Consider the following 23294-nt stretch of genomic DNA (forward strand, 5'->3'; position numbering starts at 1 on the left):
GAGGTGGAGGTTGCACTGAGCTGAGATCACGCCACTGCACTCCAGCCTGGGCGACAGAGACTGCCTTGGAAACAAAACAAAAAAAAAAAAAAAAAAACAAAAAGAGAGAGAGAGAACACCTACAATAAACTGAGTGGCTGCAGTGAGTTAAGCAGCAATATGCTGATGCCCAACTTACAATATCTTACTTAATTTCACCAATATCAATCTCAGGGCCTCAGGGAACCCTTGTGGTACAGGAGGATATCATTTCAGCTCGGATTTCCACTAAAATGGTGCTGTCTCCTTGGATGTGTGACTCCACGATAGCCCAGACTTCTCTAGACAAGATGCCCAATGGGATGACATAGACATTATGCCAAGAGAAAAATGCCAGTGAGCCTCTGTTCGGAGATGCGATCTTACATGTCACGGAAAGATGAGAAGCTCAGATACACTGCAGGGAAAAAGGGTCATGAGGGTGTGTCAAAAACCAGCAGGAAGGTGGGAAGGAGGCAACTGGGCATGTCAAGACAACAAGCCCTTTCCTTTTTCTAAAAGGTACTGTGCTCTTATTAATTAATGTTTTTAAGCGTCTCAAAGATGAAAAGTTGTATGTGCTCTCTTAGTATGATTACAAAATCCTTTTGATCACTGTAAAACTAAAACAGCTTTGGTATTTAAAAAACAAACAAACAAAACAAAAAAAACAACAACAATTAACAGGCTGCTTTGAAAACCGGAATGACCTTTATCTTAATCAGTGTCCTCTGGGTAGCCATGAGTCACACACAGCACTGTGTGTGGGGAGGAGGCAGCTGAGCCCACCACTGTTTTTGTGGGTCAAACATGCTCACCACACAGGCTGGATTTAAGCTCCCATTCTCAAAAAGCCAGTTGGTCTTGCAATAGCAAGCTAGATAGAAAAATCAAAATAGTGCTGAGTAGTTGAGCTGGGAGGAAGCTTTTGTGCCAGCAGTGGGACACAGAACAGGGCACTCTGAAAGTAGGGAGGGAGAATGGCAACTCCAGACCTCTGCTGTAGGTAAGGGAGTGATGCTGAGAAAAGAATCCTCCTGGGCAAAGAAGAAGAAACACACACAGAAGGAACACACACAGACGGGCATGCAAAATACAGACCCATGTGGGCACCCGGGGGCCTCTGCTCTGACGAGTTTGAGCACTTAGAGGCAAACAAAACCCTCTCTAAAGTCTCCTCGACAAAAGTCAGATGCAAGACAGCCTCGAAATAAATTTCAGAGAGGGCTGCATTGAGTTCCCGAACATGGATATATGCCTTCTTCCAAAGCCAAGTTCATAAAGTTTTCAGATACCGCTGTGTCATTAGAATATCCAGGGTAAAAAAGAGGACCTCTATAATTCGAAAGTATGTCTGTGACATTTGGCAGGTAACTTTTTAAAAAATTTGCAGAACTTCTTTTGACATTATTCCTTTGAGCAGTTGACCGTATCAAAAGACTCTTGGGTATGTGGAGCCATCAGACTGTTTTGAATATGAGGGACAATTAGGGACAACTAACTGATTCTAGTTTTGAAACTGCAAAAACATTGACTTTCCTTATTCGCTCAAGTAAAATCTCATAGTATCCATCAACACTACAAAATGTTAGCCTTTGAACGATGCCGCAGCTAACCATGGCGGAAGAGGGAGTTCTCTCTGTTGTTGGTTTTCCTCCTGTGGTCAGTAGTTCGGGCCCATTGACTCATATCCTGTCACCCCATTTCCAATGCCTCTCCTTAACTCAGTCCCTGGGGGGAGTGAACTCTAGTCTCACCATCTCAGAGATGGCTGAGGAACAGAGAGAGCCTTCAACTTCAGGTTTTTAAGCTAAACGACAAGCAGGGCAGGAAGCTGGCAATGAATTTGCAAGTGAAGTTAATAAAGGGATGCAGGCAAGAGGGAAAGAAATTCTTTCTTCCAAGTCAACTGCCATTACCTGATTATGCCTGTAATAGCATCAACCAACAACCAACAACAGAATGCTGAGCCTTCATCAGGAGTGTGTGTGTGTGTGTGTGTGTGTGTGTGTGTAATTTTATTTAGGGAGATGCTTGGTTTAATAGCTTTATTTTGTTTTGTTTTCCCTACTAAAAATTGTTGAAGATACTTATGAAAGAAGAAAAGACATGAAGGGCTCTATCTTTGTGTACACCTTTTCCATGAAAGAAATCTCCCAGATCCTTCTGGCTGAGTCTCTCTCCTTTCTCAACTGGGGTGGCCCTTGTTTTGCACCCCCTCTGAGGATACTGTGCTTTATAGTATAAATATGCATGTGGCCACTTTGTACACATATGCTCTAAGTCCCAGCTGTGTTCCGACTACCAAACTGAGCTGGTTCTCATCCATCATCGGTCCATCCTCTCCACTGGACAGGTGATCCAGCAAAATACTCAGTTGTGATTTTGTGTGTGTGTGTGATTCTCAATTACAGTGATATGTCTTTTTAAAAATGTTTCTGGATGCATGCTGGTCTGAATAAACCCAAGGGAGCTCTGATGTGATTCATAACTCAGAGGACAGCCAAATGTCCCCTGCACGGCTGAGTTCTCTGGGTCTTATATTTGCCTGTGACCATGGAAACACAGGCAGGAGCTGGAATGGGCGACTATAATCAGAGAAAGTGGCAGTAAGCCAGGCAAAGCAAGCAGGGTCCATTAAGCTACCATGTCCATTGCTTCTATCTTCTAAATGTCTCTTGGAATTGGATCATATCAATCTTGCCATCAGCTTAGTGTCAGCCACTGTGATAGCTCTGCCCTTGATACAAGCAAGCATCCCCTAAGTGGTCTCCCTGCCTGTACTCTAACCCTTCCAATCCATTCTCCAGGGTCCAGCCAGAGGGATTCTTTCACAACCCAAATCAGATCATATCACTGCTTGGGCTGGAATCCTCCTAGCTCCTCTTGCCCTAGATGATGGCACCCAACAGCCCAGAATTCCACAAGTCCCTGTCACTTGGCCTCTGCTTGCTGTTCTGGCCTTTCTTGCCACTCCCTGCCTCTCACTGTACTCCCCAGCTGGACTGAGCTGGCTGCTAAAAATGTCATCATCATTCTTGCCTTCAGGCCTCTGCACATGCCTCCCCATGTGCTCTGAATTCTCTTCACTCCAGTTTAGGGTGGTGGTCAATTTCTGCCAACCCCTCAGGATTTCACCTCCTCCTGGAAGTCTGCCTGACCTGACCAGGTCAGGCTGTACTGCAAATTATTAGCTTACTTGCCTGTTTCCCCACTAGGTCCCAAGCATCTTTGGTAATAAGACTATTTCATGTCCATCATTGGACCACATGCCTAGGACAATGCCTGGCAAAGAACAGGTTCCCATGAACATGTGATGAACGAGTGGACTGAGTAAATGAACAAATTAGTCTATGTATTCATTTAATAAACACATGCGTAACAATGACCTATGTTTTTGGCCTGTTCTAGACATTTTGTAAACATTAACTCATTCAGTCCTCATCACAGTCTCATGCAGTAGGCACTATTTCTTTTGTTCTCCTTTTTCAGTGGAGGAAACTGAGGTCAGGAAGGTTAAGTAGCTTGGATGAATTTCAGCCCCAGAATCTGACCTCAGAGACAGCACTGCTCCATAGAGAACCAGGGACTAGTGAGCCTCCCAGTCTGGAGCTGAAATCGCTGCCCAGTGCCTACTTGAGATGTATCCTGAGGACGCAGGAAGGGGATGACAGCAAGGTGACCTATAGTCACCATTAACCAGGTGCCTAGAATTCCATACTGAGCAAAGGTGAATTTCAAATCATTAACGCTCAAATGAATCTTCCCTTTAAATATATACAATCATAATATTTATATTTGTATTTGAGCCTGGATAAACATGGGCTTCATTAACATGGGAGTCTAACCCCATATTCATGAAAAACCTGCAGCAATCCTGGGAGTCAGATAAAAGTCCCAGCCCCTCCCAGTTACTACTAGATCCTCCTCCTGGAGTGCAGCTAGAAATGTAGAAACTCCAGGAGAGGCCCCTTGGGAGAAGCAGGCATTTGGAAGAATCAGAATATTTTCACTGGTTGTAATATTCAGGATACATTTCTAAAATCTCTTCATTTCTTCACTGTGAAGAGGTAACGATACTCTGTGATGTCTGTCAGCTTCTAAATATTCCAGAAAAACCCTTGGTCTGACGTCTCTCCTCTTTCATCTGTTTCCATTCCCCATTCCCAAGGAATCCAGCTTAGCTCATTGGGCCATCGTTTCTGCTGGGCCACATTTCTGCCAAGCCAGGTCCCAGTCCCAATTTAAATCCAGCCTGAGCATTCCTTAGCAGAGGGATCCTCAGGCTGCCGATCTAATTTGGAATGTGTGTGTGTGTGTGCGTGTGCATCTACTTTCCAGCTGATGTTCTAAATTTGTGTCTTGCAGACTGGGGCTTCAGCTCTGCCTGGGGTGAATTGCCTGCCTTGATCTTATGGACTTTGGTATTATAGTCATTGTTTCCAAAGGAGAGAAGCCACTGTGGCTGCACTAAATGTCCCCTTGCCTTGCTCCTCAAGAGGCCCTTGCCCTTCCAGGAAGAGACAGGCATCAAAAGCATGGAATTTAAGACCTGAATGTAGAGCCTACCGGGTTGGAGCTGGTAGGTCAGTCTGTCATTTGGGATTTCTGTCCTTGGTTAGCTGGTACACAGAAGTGGCTGAGCCAATAAAAACCCCAGCAACAGGCCAAAGAAATGCTCCCAGGGACAATTCTATCATGCTACATAATGGAGGGAGGGGGCCACTGGGGCACACACGGGGTAGACTCCATCTCTAGGAGAAAGGGACAAGTGAGGCTGAGAAGAACTTTCAACAAAAACCTTGCTTGGCATAGCAAAGCTCCTTCCTTGCCTCAAACTTCCAAATGTATTAGCGTTTCCCTTTGCCTAGCAACCTCCACAGAGAATGTAAAAATGGCACCTGGGAGATGTGTTTGGAAATAGATGTGCCTATCATAAGATGATGAAAGTTCACCTAAGCGTACAATTGTTAGAGCACATTCCTCAAAGAAGTACAATGGTCCAGTGCAGTGGTGTGACAGGGATTAAATTATTGTGCCAAAAAGCCCACGGTCTCAACATTTTTATTTGCATTCTTTGGGTCTTATCATTTAGGATTATGTAAAAATGACAGCTGCTTATAATTATTTGGAGGTTTGAGCTGAAGTAATTAAAAACATCTGCCTTTATCTTACTGCTACCAGACTTAACCCTGCGAGGCTGGGTCTACTGAACTTCAAAGAGGGGAGCAAGAAATAAAAGAAAACTCCACACATTACTAACAAATTTCTAGTGATTCATTTAAATGTATAACCAGTTATTCCAACAGCCTTCAAACCTTTAATTATCTTTTAAATATATATAATTTGGGACTGCTAATTAGATAGCAATTTAATGCTCTCATGGGGATTCAGATGGAAGGTCTTTCTAAAATGTAAACTCCCAGAGGAATAATCATTGGCATTCAAATGATTGAACTCTTCAGTTATTCAAATGAATGCGGGCATTTACCCAGTTGGGATCATTTGGATATTCTGCTGTCAGATCCAGCTGTAGGGTTTTACAGGGCCCGCAACAGAGTGAGGGTAAGCCTAGGTTATCTCTCAGTCAAGTCCATCTCCCTGGAAACAAACAAGTCGGGCTCTTTGGGAAAGCCCTAACATCACTGAAGCAGCCCAGTCAAGTCTCCTCTTAGAGGCAGATGGCTCTGTTTCCTATTTTAAGGAGGAACAAACTTTCCTGGAATTTGCAGTTATGAAAGTTCTAATGCAATGCCTGCTTCTCAGGCTTTCTCCAAGCTGTCTGCCTGCTATTGTCTGGGCAGTTAACATTTTAATTAATAACTCTCTCCCCCCAGCAGGCTGCCACAGATGGAGGAGGAGAGTGTTTCATTCTGCCTTGAGCTCCCACTTCCTGTGTATTCCTACCCCCGGTGAGATGGTCCCTTAAATTATATAAAGATGTGCATCACATGGAGAAAAGCAATTGATCAATTAGATGACACTGGGCAATGTCAGAAGCCAGGACTCACATCCCAGCCTAGCAATAGGGCTAGGGTCTGCATTCCTGAGCTGAGGCTAGTAGCTAGCAGCTGAGGCTCATTTCCCCCACAAGGGGAAGGAGGTGCAGACAAATCTACAGGAATTTTTAAGAGATTGTTATTCAACACTTCGCCTGTAATTACATTTTGATGAGGTTTTTATTGCTAATTCATCATCCAAGATGGGGCATTCTAGATATGAAATTAATCTAGTAGAACAAAGGTCAGAGTGTGTCCAGTGAAAAGAAAAGCCTTTTCCTCATCAAATCCTTTCTTCAAATAATAAAGCAGCCGAGAATCCTATCTCTAAATCAAATTTCCTTAAAGTGCCTACTCTCAGTTATTAATAGCATAAAGCCAAGGCTCTTTGGTACTTCTACAAGCAAATGTGGATTCTCCAAGCAGGCTGGTGTGTTAGGAATACATGCTCAGGGGCCTGAAATAGAATGGGAAGCATGCTCAATGCCATGGTGTTAATATAAAAGCCTATGTGAGTGCACTCAAAACTACTTTTGAAGCTCTAGTCTACAGCAAATCAAGTTTTGCAGAGACATATCAACTGCTGGTGTCTTGGCTTGAATTCTCTCAGAAGAAGTCCCTGAGAACAGGATTCAAGGGCAAAGTTTTTATTTGACAGGGATTTCCAGGAAATACCCGCAGGGACATGGCAAAGTGATTCAGAGGTGGGAGGGCAGCCAACCTGGTGCAAGCATGTTACCACTGTGGGCAACTGTGGCATAATCCCATCAGGGCACTCTGGGAGCCAGTGTAAAACACACACCTCAGAGACACCCCACCTGAGCGGGGCAGTCTGACTGAGGGATGCTAATTCCTTGTCACGTCTGGTCTGCTGCATGCCTGGGAAGAGAGGACTGCAGAAGCCAGAGAAAGCCTTCACCTAGGTGCTGGCAGGTATGAGCCATGCTACACGTACAGGAATGGTCAGGGCAGAGTAGAGGAAATGGGGCAGTACCAGCAACTACTTCGCGACATGCAGCCTCAAATAGGAATTTGTCAACAAAACCTGGGTCACCTACCCTTCTTTGAAAATCTGGCCTAAATCTATGAACAGATTCCAGAACCCAGCATATTCGCCATCCCCATGCCTCAGGGTTTTTGCACATACGGTTTCTTCCGCCTGGACCAGTCTCCACAGTTTTTCTCATCCCCCAGGACTCAGCTTAACACATCATCCTGGCCAGGCGCGGTGGCTCACACCTGTAATCCTAGCACTTTGGGAGGTCGAGACAGGTGGCTTGCCTGAGCTCAGGAGTTCGAGACCAGCCTGGACAACATGATGAAACCCTGTTTCTACTAAAATACAAAAAGTCATCCAGGCAAGGGGGCAGGCGCCTGTAATCCGAGCTACTCAGGAGGCTGAGGCACCGGAATTGCTTGAACCTGGGAGGCAGAGAATGCAGTGAGCCGAGATTGTGCCACTGCACTCCAGCCTGGGCAACAAAGCGAAACTGTCTCAAAAACAAAAAACAAACAAACCAAAAAACCATCATCCTTAAGAAAGGGTCTCCCTGACCATCTAAATAAGGCAGGTACCTCTCCCTACTTTTTGTTTTTTCAGATCTTTATTTCTTTTGGTGAGCTTATCCAAATTATGTAGTATTTTATATTTATCAGTTTATTTATGAACGTTAAAAACCCTTATCTTCTCTATGAGAATGAAAACACCAAATAAAGGGACAATTCTATCTGCTTTATTTTATCACTAGATCTTTGGCATCTAATAGGGTATCTGTCAAATGCCAGGTGTTCAATAGACAAATGCCATGTGAGGGAAAGACAGGAGCGGGGGAGGGAGGGGAAGATAGGAGGACAAAGGAAGGGAGGAAGGGTTCCAGTCACACGCAAATGAGCAAGTAACTCATCCAGGTTATCTGAAAGGCCTTCTGCTGCTCCCAGGTGTGCTGGACTGTGGCCTCAAAGTTACAGGCTGCAAGCCAGCTCCCTGCAGCCTTCCTTACCTACCCAGTGCACAGCGAGACACCAGGTCCTTTCATAAATTCTCCTTCTTGTCACTACTTTCAACCGTGGTGCTTGATAATATATTGTTTCATTGTGTGCTCAATTTCCTATACACGGGTTTTCTCTCGTCATTTATTTGTCATTCCACCTCCTTTGCCAAGTACCTTGCCAGGCCCTGGATATACAAATCTGAACAAAACACGGCTTCATCAGTGTCTTCATGCTCCTTGCAGTGCAGAGGAGCAGACGTGTTAAGATATTTCTGCAAAGTAGTGGGGAGCCCAGACTCAAAGGTCCATGCAAAAAGACTTGAGGAATGGGGACAGACCCCTCTGAGGGTGAAGGGGAGGCTGAGAGGACTAAAGTTTTACAAAGGAGGGGTGACAGGGCCGCGGGAGGTGGTGTCAGACTGTGAGCTACTTGAGAGCAGGGGTCAGAGCCACATCCAGCAGTGGTTCCCAGACTTTGGGATTCATGGTTGGATCAGTCAGGCTGCTCTGGTTGTCAGCAACAGGTAACAATCGTTAATCACTTGCGCAGAAGCGGGGTTTATTGGAAGGGAATATGGAAATTCTCCACTCCCACTACAATGGTAGATAAATAACGAATGAATGAATCAACAAAGGAACTCACAGAGGGTCTCTCATTCTTCCTTTTTTCTTTTTCCTTCCCTCCATCTCTTTCTTCCTTCCTCTCTCCCTCCTTTCCTTTTCTTTGCATTCTTCCCTATTTCCTTTCTTCTTTCTTTCTTTCTTTCCTGGCAGAGTAATGACTATAAAAGACAAACCTTCCATGTATTCTCACCTTCGTATCACTCCGGGCCACAGCAGGAAGCACGTGGTATACATGAGCTGGCGAATTAAGGAGGGTTTAGTAAAGAGGCTCTTGGAAAGGCCTGGGCAGGGTGTGGGGAACAACAGGAAATGGTGCAGCACCCTGAAGTTAGAAACAGCGGGGCACTCCCACCTGTCTGCATGAAGGGCCAGAGGGAGAAGCAGGTGCCGGAGCCCAGAGAGAAGGAGGCTTATGTGGCTTTAGACGGGATGCAGCTACTTCCGGAGGACACAGGAGTGACCATACAGCCTGACTCCCCTCCCCTCTCTCCATTTCCTGTGAGTGTCCCCGACTCGGCAGACTCCAGAGTCACAGCCTGGAGCAGGGGGGCCACTGCTGGGTTCCATACAGGTGGGTGTCCTGGGGCCAGGGGGATGTTGTCTGGAGAGGTTGATGGAGGCTCTGTAGCCCAACCTGGCATTTTGTCAAAGAACCTGAGGACACAGCTTCAGCATTCAGGGACATTCTTTCAGTTGAATAAGTTTAATTTTATGAAGACATTACATTGTCCTACAAAGCAGGAGTTCCTTGCTGGCAAGAGGGACCCAGAAGATCTATGGGCGCCCAGAGGCGGGTAATTATCTACAGCTGTCTTCTTGGTTTTTCTTCTGAAGACTGACCCGAATTTACGTTCTGATTGACACATTCCTTGGCCTGAGCATCAGGGAACATCTTTTTTGCCCTCCAAATATGTATTTATTAATTTAATTTTTAAAATCATATATAGAGCATCTTCACGTACAGTCAACCCCTCTGTGGTGAACACTCCATGCACGAGGCAATGAGAACTGACCCAGGCAAGGCACCCAGGGCTCTCGGCACAGGGCCTGGCCTGAGACCCGTGGTGAGGGCAGTGTCGTGATTCCTGGTCGCCTGGGTGCTGTGGTGCCTGGCACCCAGAGGGGATTCATAAGCACACTGTCCGAAAAAAAAAAAAAAAACCTGTGGGATTGATTCCAAACCCCATCGATCCTTGAGTGTCCAAGCACACACCTAGTCACTAGAGTTGTGGGTTTGACTTCTCCAGGTTTGCAGAAAGGGCGTAGCTCCCATCCCACAGAAACCCAGGTACCCGCTGACTTCTTCACCCCCAGGGTCACCAGGTGTAAGCCTTCCCCTCAACGCTGCAACGCGTCCAATTGTGTTCAGACCAGGCAGTGCGGATGGTGCCCTCACCAATTCCATCAGGAAGAAAGCACACAGGCTCTGCTTTCTTTTTCTTTCTTTTTTTTTTAAACCAAATGATGTATTTCCAAAAGAACAGGCTCGCTACGTGGGGTCACACAGTCTTGTTTATTTTTTCTCAGAGAACGCCCTCCTCTGAGCAGATACACTTACTAAGCCTCTGTTAATTCTTTCTTTGAAACTAAACAAAATGGACTCAGACCAGGCCTAGGTTGCAGTCACCGGGCTCCGTTCTGAGAACATGCGCTGGCAGGGGCTCCCTGTGCGTGGGGACCGGGTACTCGGCGGTGCCCGCGCGCCACCTACTGGGCAGTCTCTTTCAGTTCAGCAGCAGCCTGAGAGCGGGGGTCCAGGAGGCTGGCAACAGATCCCTGCATTTGGGGACCACCGAAAGTTCTGTGAATAATGCTAGGCCCAACTCCCCATCCCCCCACCCCCATAGGCTGTGGCCGGCAGAATGCGTAGTCCTGAGATGAGACAGAGAAAGTCATGCCTGGTCTAGCCTGAGGTCAGTGATCCTGGGGAGAGTCTAGGGTATCTGCTGAGTACAGTCCTCCCCCATCTCCTCTGGGAAGCCCTCCTGCATCTCAGGGCACCCTTCCTCTAAGGAAAAGCAGACACTTGGTCTGTGAGCCCATAGTTCTTCTTGGTCCCTCTTACCACTGGGGAACCCTTGCTTTGTGTGATGAGCTTGTGGGCAGAGATTCCTTCTACCTGCTTCTGTCTCCATTAGCTAGCACAGTGCTGGACTCAAGGACTTCTGATGAATGCTTGCAGAAAAGCAGGAGGGGATAGGGAGGGGTAGAAAAAAAAGGGAGCTTAACTAACCACAGTTCTGTTTCTGCACTCCATGTAGCAAGGACTCAACAAATGTTTGGTGAATGAACACGTGTCACCTGCTCTTCTCATTTATTGTAAGAAACTGGTACTCAGACATCTAATCAGCAGCATCAGTCAAACATCCTGCAGATCATTCACCAAATATTTACTGACTACCCGCTCGGTGTAGTAGCAAAGTCCCAGCTATTCACAAAGGACCACAGGGGAGAAGTTAAACAATAGACGTTTTCGAAGAGTGGTAAGTGATTCAAGAAAACTAAGGTAGAGGACGTGATGGAGAGTGATGGAGGAGGAGCACGGCTCCTCTGGGTGGGTGTAGGGATGGTTCTCTGAGGTGACATCGAGCTAAGAAGCAGACAATGAGAAAAGGCCAGTAACAGGTGTATCTGGAACAAGATTTCAGGTAAACAAGAGCTGGGCACAAGAATTTGGAGGAGGAAGGAGCTAGCTTGGGGTTTCTGAGGAATGGACGAGAGGACCCGCTATTTCCTCAGTTGTGGAATTGCATAGTTAAGAAAAATTCCATTTGAATTTCACATCTAAATTCTTTGGAATTATACAGAATCTCTTCCCATGGCCCACTGCTTGAACTAAGTCAGTTGGACTCAGATAAGGATTCTAGAAGTGCTCCTACCTTTTTAAACCCTTATTTAAACTGATATTTGATATGCACTGTCTAGTTAGCATTTAACACATATTCACATGTGTCCATGGGGGATGTCCAGTTAGTTCCATACAAGAGGACTAAAGTGTGAGAACATTTACACTGATTAGCATGTCCATGTATCAATCCATGGATTTAATAACCTTCCATGACGGCCCATCTATAACCAATGCGCATTAGCAAATGTGAACTGCCCAGGCATCCACAAGAACAAAGAAGCAGAATTCATGTTTGCAATGGGGCAAGGACAGTCCAGAGTGACACGGGGAAAAGCTCCTGCCATGCTGGAACCCAGGCTGTGGAGAGCTGGTGGTGGAAACAGCAATATCAAATTCCAGAGGGGTGCAAGGACTCTTGGGTTAGGAAGATGACGCAGTTATCTCTAAAATTTAAACTTGTTCAAGAGTTCATCTGAGTTTTCCAGAATAACAGAAATGGCTTTCGCGTCAACACAGTCTGATTTAGATGACCTAACTGCTCAGGTTCACCCAGTGTGGCTACCGCTTTCCACCCACTGGCTTCCATGACAGTTTGTCTGCGGAAGTCTAGATGGCTTAGGGGTGAACCTACACGGCTAGAATAGCCAGAGTTTCCAGGCCAAACTATGGAGCTCATCTGCCCTGGCAATCAAGTCAAGGCCCCTTGAATTCTGGGCAACCTCCCATTGTCACTCCTGGATGCTAGAGAGGCCACAGCCTGGGAGGGAGGGGTGGTGGCCACAGCAGAGGAGGCTAACTGGCCACTGACTCTGGAAGTTGGCCCAGACTTCCAGGATGGCACAGTGAAGGCTGGTGGTGGCAATAGAGCCTGCTCTAACCCACTTTAAAGAAAGAGGAGGTCCTATAATCCATTTTATCTAGAAGGGTCCAAAATGTCTGGTCACACTGTAGACCTGTGCTGTCCCTTATGGGGGCCACAGCCACAGGTGGGTCTTGAGGATCTGCAATGTGATTTGTCTGAATTGAGATGTGCCATGTAGGATACACATCAGATGTCAAAGATTAGCATGAAAAGAATGTAAAATATCACATTAATAATGTCTATATTGATTATATATTGAAACATTGAAATTGTAGATATGCTAGGATAAATAAAATATATTCTTAAATTTAATTTCACTTGTTTCTTTTGTATTCTTTTAGATGTGGCACCTAGAAAATTTGAAATTATATAGGCCGCTCCTGTCTGTGGCTCACATTATATTCCTACTGGACAGTGTTAAGTCTAGACAGATTCTGACAGTCATCGCCCCATGATTATCTTGGTATTGGTCCATATGGCTGCAGAGACCAGGCATCCCAGTCATTCCCACCCTCCAACCACTCTGCCTCCCATTTCCTGAAGAACCCACACAGCAGAGTGAACTTAGTACATCTAAACTGACTGGGGTTAAGGGTCTGGGTTCTGGTACTTTCTAGCTGTGTGATTTGGGAGACGTCACCTTATGACTCAGTGTCTCAGCTTCCCGTCTGTAACACGGGGATATCTACCTTTGTCTTAGGGAAGCCCAGCTGCTCAGCCCAGTACTCACAGTTGTCCTCACTTCAACTCCAGGCTGCTGCTAGATGGATCTCCCACCTGGACGTCCCCTCCCTTCATCCTTCCCTTAAGCCTCTAGGCCTTTCCAAGGCACATAGTATCCTAGGCTTGCTATTCAATTAGTCAGTGATCAAAAGCATTAACACATGTGAAACACTTAGAATTGTTCCTGTCCTATAAAAAGGAATCAGTGAATGTTAGAAAAATATACTAATACCACCAACAACAAACAAATCAAAAGCGCATCTTCTCTACTGTCCACAGTTACTGATACACATATCTTATCCATCCTATTTGAGTTATTTGAGGCAGGGCACACTGTGACCTCTCTGAGCAGCTCGCTCAAGTCTACAACATAGTGAACATCCAGTATATTCTGAAGGAATGAACGTGAATTTCTCTCCATCATTTTTACTTCCATCTCATCCACTCCCACATATGTGACCCATGTGACTGACAGATTTTCTTCCAGAATGAAAACTCTACAGCATCCTTCCCCATCTCCTGGGTTTGCAGACACAGAACAAACAGCTTTTGGCCAATTTCAATGCAGGCTTCATGGAAATGAGTCCTAAATCCTGCCTGCCTGAGGCTCCTCGGTGGAACCCTGCCATTGCTGCGGCTGCTGAAAGGGAACCTCCTTTGTGTTCTCCTGTCAGTCTGACCAGGTCCACATTCCAGACCTCCTCCCTGGGGGAAGGAAATCAATTTAGTTGTCCCTTTATTCTAAAAGGTAGGGACAGATGGATGACCAAAATCTCAACCCAATCTGCCGTTGGGCAAAAGAAAAGGAGATCTATTTAGGGCTCCACATTCTAAGAAAAACTCATAAAGCTCTCAAATACAAAGGAATTATAAAAAGCAAGAAAACAAAATCTAGTCTTAATCATACCTGAATGTTTAACGAGTGGTAACGATCAAACAAACAAACATTCCAGGGGCGTCATCACAACTCAAAAAGCATTTCTCAGGATCAAAAGCATTTAATCACTCTTGCTGCGCTGTTGTTCCATTCCCCACCTTGAGAACAGGTGTCTGTCCCCATTCATGCTGCAGCCCCCTGGACCCTTTGAAGGTTACTTTATCAGTCTTCAGTCTAACACAGGACTGAGCCACACCAGGCACAAGGGCAACGCTTGCTGAACCAACATCAGTTAATCTATCAGGAATTCACAAACTGGTGGCGAGGACAGAGAGGCTGAGAAACCCTTGGAGGAGGACTAAGGACAGCCCAGAGACTGCAGAGAAGCATTGCTTCAGCAGCTTTGCCAGTTAAACCAAAGTGAGTCTGCTGAGTAAGGCCCCTATGTCTGAGCTGTTCTTGGAGACACTTCATGATTCACACCCAAATCACACAAGATTAAGAAAATACTGGATAAAATCAAGCCAAACATTAAATTCAGGGGAAAGATTTTATAGGACAAATTAGAAAAATATTGGTATCGTGCTTCAGAGAAACCCACCTCTTTCCTCTGGCTGGAGGGCCCGAAACAAACTCCATGGCAGATGGAGAGGGAATAGGAGTTATTTTAAGTCAGCTCGTTGTGTCCTTCCCATGCTGGCTACAATCCCACACTCACACCCACTGTGCTAATCTGGTGGCCTTGGCCAGAACTAAGGGGATCGTCCATTTGTAATAAGGATTCGATTAGATGGCTGGGCTTGGGAGGAGACAAATGGAGTTTGAATGCAGGTTCCCTGCCTGAGCTAGTTAGAGAGGCTGCTAGCAGCTGGCTGTTCCTAGCCATGCCTGAGAGCTCTGGCCAGGGTGGATTTACGCCCCATGAAGACACTGGATTTCCAGGGTAAGTTCACAAGTCATTTACACCCTCCAGAAGAACCTAAAGTAAGTAAAAATGAAACTGGTTTTAGAGGATCCCTTCACTTATTCATCTACTGAGTCCCTACTCGAGGGGGCTGGTGGTTAAGGAAGGAGAAGGGGGAAAGCAGGGATAAGTGAACAAAACAGAGATGAACGAAGAACTTGTGCACGCCAGAGCCACAGATACTCATGCCGGCTGACTCTTAGCTATCATTCTTTAGCTACTGTGGCTGCTAGTATTATTCTTATTGTTACCTTTAAAATAAACAAACAACCTTGGTTTCTTCACACAGTAGAACTCACATAGAACTTCTAGTACAAGTTGTCTGCTTGTCTTCTAGACCACAGTTGGCCAAGCTTGCCATAGAACCAAAAAGAAAACTGAGAGTGTATGTACACGATCCCTTCCCAATGTCTATCACAAAAACCTGAATAACCTGAATAATCAAAAAGTATTCTTTAGGTTACCTCTTTAAGCATCCATTACCACCATGTTCTTCCAACCTTTACAGAAGCTGAGGACAGAACAATAGAAAATAAACACAAACAAGATGTCCAAATAACCACTACTGCCTCTGAGATATCCTGGGGCCTGCTTTTCTGCACCAGGTCCTTTGCTTGCATTATCTCATTTACTCTGACAACAAGCTATGATCTATGCACTATGGTTATGGCATGATTACAAAAGAAAAGTGCAGCTCAGAGAGCCTGTGTGACTTGCCCAAAGTCACATAGTGTGGATGTAGCGGGACTAGGGGTTGAGTTTCACAGTGTGATGCCGGAATTGAGTCCCTCCCACTTTGCTGCGTCTTCTGCTCAGAAGGAAAATGCAGAACTCAAGTCAGAGTCAACATACACTTATTGACCACATTCAGATGGGTTAATTCATGTAATGCTTAATGGCTGGTATCACCCTAAACTTCTTCTAAGTATCTGATAGCCTCAGGGTGAGAGACAGATGAATGGGACAGATGACCAACTGGTCTGATCATTCCTTATGTTTTTGTCACAGATCAACTGCAACATGGTTCATATGGTTTGGGTTCTCATAAATAGAATATGGGGCATTTGTTTGGGCCACCCCATGTATGGCGTGGCCGAAATCCTAGCAACCACCACCACTTTTCACCCTAGCAACCACTACCACTTTTGATGTGTCAACAGAAGAACAGCAATGGCATGTGTTTACAAGTATCTATACTCTTAGGAGGTGAACAGCATTGACGGGGTTGGTCTGCTTTTCCAAGAGCCTTTCAGCTGCCCTTTCAGTGGCCACAGCTCTGGAGAGTGCATCAGATGGACTATTTACAAACACACCATTTGCTGCAGGGCCAGGAGATATAAAAGACTGCTAGGCAAATGTTTGTTGGCAAAGCACTGTGGGGACCAGTTCACACTGTGAGTTGACTGTGTGGCGGGCAGGTAATCATGTCCATTGCCACAGAGAGAAGGATGCTACCTTGGTGACTTCTGACATCTGATTCCATTTCATTTTTCCTTTAAATGATAGGAAATGATAAACAGGAAATTAATCCATTTACTGGTAGAAGATTTGAGTTTGATTGTTTCATTGATTCTGTTCCTTTCCAGTTTGGAATAAATACACATTAGGAGCCCAAACTCAGTCACACAAACTTGTAACTTTTCCTACTTCCAACAAATGATGCCAACTGGGCAACCTGGAGATGGGTAATGTGCAAAGAGTTTTAAACTTCAATATGTCTTTGGACTTAAATGTCTTTAAAAAGACAGCCACTTTTTCAATCAGACTTTTCAATAATTCTGAGTTACATTTGGAATTAGCCAACTAGTTAATTCAGTCCTCTTTTGATAAAAAGATTGTTGAAATTGAATATTACCATAAGGCCCATCTTAAAGCATGCATATGGCATCCACATGATGTGGTCATGACTCCATTAATACCAGGGCGATTAGAGTAAAGTTGGATGATGATGGAGCTCTCACATGAACTGTTTCTAAACAATGATGCAAGTGAGAAGTGAACTCGTCCCCACAATGCTTTGCCAACAAACATTTGCATAGCAGGCAATGCCGCTACTTTCTCATTCTGATGAATGGGAAAAGACGGGTGGGGTGGATGGGTATGTATGCATTTGTGTGTGTGCATACAGGTGCGTGTGTGTTTGCTGATTGCTAAAGAAAACGATCTACACTTTCTTAACTTTAAAAAACAGTGTTCACTGCATTACTCTTAATTCTGTATCTTTTTAAAAAATTTGATAAGCACACACAAACCCAAAGGGATGTCCTTTTTTCAACACACTGCAATTAGTTCAGGGGTGGCAAACATGTGGCACACTCATGGCCAATGCTCCAAGGGCAGCCTTGCCCAGGGATGTGGGTTGATGCTACCATGGGCTGTTTTGGATTTGGCCTAACCCTACTCACTTCAGAGACAGTACAAATGAAACTGAGAGAAAGAAAGTGGTTTACACATCAGTTTACCAAGCAATGCTACTGGATATGACATAGGCAGGAAATAGAGAACCATCTCAGCTGCTTTGATTTAACAAAAAAGCTGTTGAATAGCTTCTATCCATGAAGCACTGGGCTTAAGCAATGTAATTTGGGGGCAAATCCCATCGTAATAAATTTCCAGGGATCTTGGGTCTAATTTATTGTGTCAAATTAGACTTGCAGTAAGTGGGTCTAGAGCTGGAGTATGAGTGTCCATGTATTACATAAAGGGACTCATTATGATAGGTTTCATGCTGTCTAGAGTTAAACATTTTTTCCATATGTTGGCAGATGTGAGATAGCTAAATAAATAAATGCATATAGACATATATGGCTTTATATACAAAAGCATCATGGTAAATATATTTATCCAACGTTATTTATATATTATGTGTCAAATACCAGTTTATAAACTCTATAACGATCTTTACAATGCTATGAATTGAACAGTTTTTGAAAAGTGAAAACTGCAGCAAAGTGTCATCCTTGTTGAATTGAAGGAAATCTTTCAAAATCATAAAAGCAGAAATGCAGAAGTACATAATTTCTCTTACCAGCAGCCTGAGTTCTGGATGCGTCAGGATATATCCATTATTTGTGATTGCAAAGGCATAACCGTGAATCCCTAACTGTAAGAGGAAGCAAGAAAGAAACCTTCATTAGCTTGCTCCCTGGTGAATTCACAAAGCATAAAGCAGCCCGACATTTAGTAATTTACAGCTTAAACTTGGCATTCATAACCCTTATCAGCACAATATTTCATTAAAATGAATGCAAGGCACTGATCCTTGACATTTGGTGGAAATGAAGACCTGTCACAGGATAAGCTCAACAAATAGCACAATTTAAAATGTCACATCCCCACATTGGCATCCAAGGGCTTTATTTTGATTTATTTAAAACAAAAACAATTACTTTTTTTTTTTTTTAACAAGAAAGTGGCTAATGTTTCTGGAAAGACCCTATGTCCAAGTGCACAGAACCTTATCAATGGAGGTGTCTTCTCTCTGCCTGTAATAAAGAAGGCGGGGTCCCCACGCTGCCTCACTTCTAGACTTTCTATAATTCCATGCCCAAAGGGGCCATCTCAAATTGGTGCTCCCCTAGGCTGTCATTTTCCATCATGATTCAAATACAAAGTGTCCCCACGCCCCAGCCTACACAGGAGCCTGGAAACCCTTTTCATATCCTTTCGTCTTCAAATTGTGTGGTTGCCTAGCTTTTCCATGCATGCTTCCATCAACACAAAGCCTGGGTAATTTTCTATGCAGAGCCTCACTTAATTTATGTTTTCTGACTAAATGGGACTATGGGAAATAGTTTGTGAGCAATGAAATGTTTTATTAGCTTTAAAAAGTATGTAATCAAATTTAACACTGCACTTATTTAAATAATAATCCCGGCTTTTTGACAATATTTCTATTACACAGTTGACTGCACCCATTGGCTACAATAAATTTACCTACAAATCATTCATGTATTAAAACGGCCTCTGGCATAAAACCCATACTGATCTGTCTCTCTGAAGAAAGAAAATGTAACCCAGTTTTGCCAGAGCAGTGAAAGGGGAGAAGAAAAAAGAAATTCTCTACTTTTTTTTTCTAAGGAGTTATTTCACAGTTCTGAGCCCCACTGTTAATTTTCTTTAAATTCTCTGCCACTCACATTCTTGAATATGATACTATTAAATGATCCAGACAACAGAGTTTACAAACCAGGAATGACCCTGTCTGCTTGTTAGCTTAACGTCAAGGTGATGTGAAATTAACTTCAGAGAATTTAACACTGGCAATTAAAAGTTTCCGTTGCATTACATAAAGCAAATATGCACGTGGTAGTCAAGGGCAACAGACATCTTCTCCTGGAGTTACCTTGCACAGCAAGTCTTAATAAGATTCTACTTGACTCTAATGATAAAAGTATATTTCATTATGCTGTGAAAGATAAACCAGAGATTTCCTATCCTTTGAGATGTATATCATCTCTTTCATCTTGTCTCTTGGAAAAATGTCAGACAGTCAACACTGCATTAATTACCATTATTATGTTTCAGTTTAAGATGGACTGGAGGGGTTAAAAAAAAAAAACAACTCTGAGAGTTTGGCTTTTTCCATTCAAGACAAAAATGGTATTTGATTGGGAATTCAAACTCAAACAAAACAAGTAATATTTTATAGTCAGCTCATGTATTCAGCACCTTCTAATATACATTACTTTGATTCTTGTTTTGCTTGTGAGAAGCAATACTCAAAAGAAGGCAGGATTCTTCTTAATGCCTGTACTCTTCTTTTATAGTACTCATCAAAATTATAATAATCTATTATTTGTGGGGTTGAGTATAAGTAATCAAGACTTGATTATTCCATGCCTGCCTCCCCTACCAGAATGTAAGTTCCATGAGGGCAAAGGTCCTATCATGTGGTTAAAAATAGATGGAGGGGTGGTTGGGACGGAGAGAAGATGAGTAGGGAGAGAAGAAAGAGAAAAAGGTGGAAGTAGGGAAACAATAAAAGAAACTGCATTTAGTGCAGATTTTACATAGCTTAGCTAAATTCTGTGCTTCCTCCCCCAGAATGCAGAAGCTGAGCTCATCTTCCCATGCCAATGTCCCGCATTCATTAACCAACTGCCATCTCTGTTTCCTCATTGCCCCTTCATGCCTCAACCCACTGCACTCTGCTTTTTCCCTCCCTCCACCACCAAATATGCCATGGATATCCCTTTCTCTATGATTGCCAGGGGCCTCTTCATTGCCAAACCCTACAGGATTTTCTCCCTCAAATCTTCCTACTTTTCTTAGCCCATTGCTTCCTCTTCCTCGACACTATTCCCTCAGTTTCCAGGTCCCACACTCCTGGGCCTCCTCCTCTTCACAGGATCTTTGTCCTTCATCCATTCCTCAAGTACTCATTTTCCCTAAGATTCTGTCCCCAGGACCCACTGTCTGCCTTAGCTCTCCTCTCTCTCAATAAGCTGCAGTGACCACATCTGTGCTGTTGTTCCCCAGATCCACGCTCTGGCCTCGGTCTCTCCCTTCAGTGGCAAACCAAGTATCCAACAGAGTAGTGGTCATCTCTTTTTGGCCATCCCTCTGACACCTCAGACTCATCCAGTCACAGCGGAGTTCTGTAAAGCTGCTCTTCCTCCTCTCTCTCTCAGTAGGCGGCACCACCATCCACACAGACTCCCCAGTTAGAAACTACAGCATCAGTAGTATGAAATCCTACTAATGGTTTTCTCCAGGTTTGCTCCAATTCCATCCTGCTACCCAACTGTCCCACTATTATATTAATTCAATAAATTTCCACAATGGTCCTCACTGCTCTTCCTGCCTCAGAGTTTGACCCCAACAAAACCATCCTCCAGGTTGATCCAAGTCAAAGGTAACTCTGACCATGTTGCTTTCCTTTGTAACAGCCACTAACAACCTCTTCCATGTGTAAGACAGATCCACAGGCTTGTCCATCAGGTCTCCCTGGGATCTGGCCCTTGCCTGAGTACCCAACCCTGCCTCCCTTCACTCACTGTCACTCAAAGCATACGGCAACAACAATCCCCCTGCAATTTTCTCTCCTAGCCAGACCTTTACTCGCACAGTGTCAGCTACCCAAGGAACCCTTCCTTCTCTCTCCCTGTGGCTAATCCTCACCCATGCTATAAGCTCATCCTCAGCTCATCTCTTGTAAAAAGGCTCTCCTGACCTGCACTTTGCTTTGTCCTTTCCATACTATCATCACTATATTTACCCTAGCACCTAAAAATGCTATACTTGGCCAAGCACAGTGGCTCATGCCTGTAATCCCAGCAGTTTGAGAGGGCAAGGCAGGTGGATCACCTGAGGTCAGGAGTTCGAGACCAGCCTGACCAACATGGTGAAACTTCGTCTCTACTAAAAATAGAAAAATTAGCCAGGCATGGTGGTGGGCACCTGTAATCCCAGCTACTTGGGAGGCTGAGGCAGGAGAATTGCTTGAACCCAGGAGGCGGAGGTTGCAGTGAGCTGAGATTGCACCATTGAACTCCAGCCTGGGGAACAGAATGAGGCTCAAAGAAAAAAAAAAGGTACTCTCACTTTTCTGCCTCTCAACCCTACGTAGTTCTTTCCGTACTCTGATTTGTCCTAGAAAGAACTGGAGGTGGTCAGGCGTGGTGGCTCACGCCTATAATCTCAGCACTTTGGGAGGCTGAGGCAGGTGGATCACTCGAGGTTAGGGGTTCGAGAACAGCCTGGCCAACATGGTGAAACCCCGTCTCTACTAAAAATACAAAATATAAAAATTAGCCAGGCATGATGGTGGGTGCCTGTAATCCCAGATACTCTGGAGGCTGAGGCAGGAGAATCGCTTGAACCTGGAAGGCAGAGGTTGCAGTGAACCCAGATCGCGCCACAGGTACTCCAGCCTGGGTAATAGAGCCAGACCCTGTCTCAAAAAAAAAAAAAAAAAAAAGAAAGAAAGAAACAAAAGAAAAGAAAACAGAAATAACTGGAGGTAGTACTTCCTCCATCAGAATGAGCTCTTTGTGGGAAAGGGGCCACCTCACTTACCTTTGACTTCTACAGTCCCTAGCACAAACTCAGGCACACGGGAGGCATTCAGTTAGTTTGTGTCTTTAAGACATTTACCGTTTTACTCAAATATTACCAAGCTCATCTTGAAAATTCCAACTAAATATTAAAAATGAGCTGGAAAGGAGAAGCCGATTTGCTCCAGCAGATGCACAGCCAGTTCTTCTTAAGCCTGTGCCTGAGAAAGTCTTCCTGATATTCAGAAACTGGTTAAAATCCTCCCCAGGTAAGCATTCTGAGAAAATAACATCGGAATGTTTTGTGTGTTGGTTGATGGCATATAGCTATATCCTAACAGATGTAGGAAGGGCAGCTCTGACCACATCTCAGAATACAACACATTCTGTGGATGAGTCTCTCAAATAATTAAAAGCTTATATGACAACATCCAGCATTAGTTTTTGGCCACAAATCAATACACTGATGAAATCGCTAACTTTGGTTTCATCGAAAATAGAACCAGTCTTCCCATCCATTCTAATGTACAGCCCCATGGAGTAATGGAGAACAGATCGGACACAAGGCCTTCCAGTACTTGGGCTTGCCAAAGGGGCCCTGGACCAGAGGCATGTTCTCCTGGAGGCCAGGAGCCGCATGGTCCAACAGCCTGGGGAAAGGAGGCACTTCCCTTCCAACTGGAGAGACTGGGCTAATGAAGTGAACCCAATTATAAAATGGCTCGTTATGTTAACAGAGGTCGTGGTGTCTGGAAATTATTGCTGGGGTGTCTGGAATTCTTAATAAAAATTACAGGAAGTCTGATTGCTTGTGGGAAAATCTATGAAGCTAAGGGAGAAAGAAAGAATTCTATCTTCTGGGAAAACCCCAAGAGCCAAGAGCTGACTCATCTTTACAAGGTGTTAATCAGGAGGGCAAGGTGCGACCTGAACTCTGCTCCCTGGAGCTCTCCTCTCCTGGATGAGAGAGGCCCATTTGGCCATGGCTGTCCCTGGCTGACACACACCCCTTTCACAAGGCTGTGTATGGGAACCAGAGGGAAGGGTGCCCTAGGTTAACTTACGCCACATCTACATCTCTGGTTCCCAGCTTGACCCTTGGAAAAGCACAAAACACACATGCCTGCATTTCAAGCACTGCTGGTTAATTTTCTATAGCTGATCTTCTTCCTCTATTCCCATGCTTTGTTTCCTTCATCTGTTACTAGCAGAATGATGTTGAGAAAGTTATTTCAAGCAACCTTAAGTAAAAATGAGGTCAAAGGGTCCCCACTTCATGGGAATGTAGTAAGAATTCAATAGGAATAATGCATATAAGGTACTTTGGATGACACCAACCACATAGTAAGAAGTTCAATAAATGTTTCAGTGTATTTTAGTTAGTATTATT

At 44.5% G+C, this 23294-nt stretch overlaps 1 protein-coding gene across 1 annotated transcript in view; it reads right to left on the minus strand.

Annotated features, from left to right (window-relative positions):
• CACNA2D3 (calcium channel, voltage-dependent, alpha 2/delta subunit 3) overlaps positions 1 to 23294 on the minus strand; it is an 801189-nt gene that overhangs the window by 207828 nt on the left and 570067 nt on the right. Inside the window, exon 16 of the mRNA XM_011986171.1 lies at positions 17935 to 18009. Within this exon, the coding sequence (XP_011841561.1) occupies positions 17935 to 18009 (75 nt within the window). The remainder of the gene's footprint in view (positions 1 to 17934; positions 18010 to 23294) is intronic.

This window comes from Mandrillus leucophaeus, unplaced genomic scaffold (assembly GCF_000951045.1).
Source record: "Mandrillus leucophaeus isolate KB7577 unplaced genomic scaffold, Mleu.le_1.0 Scaffold296, whole genome shotgun sequence".
NCBI lineage: Eukaryota > Metazoa > Chordata > Mammalia > Primates > Cercopithecidae > Mandrillus > Mandrillus leucophaeus.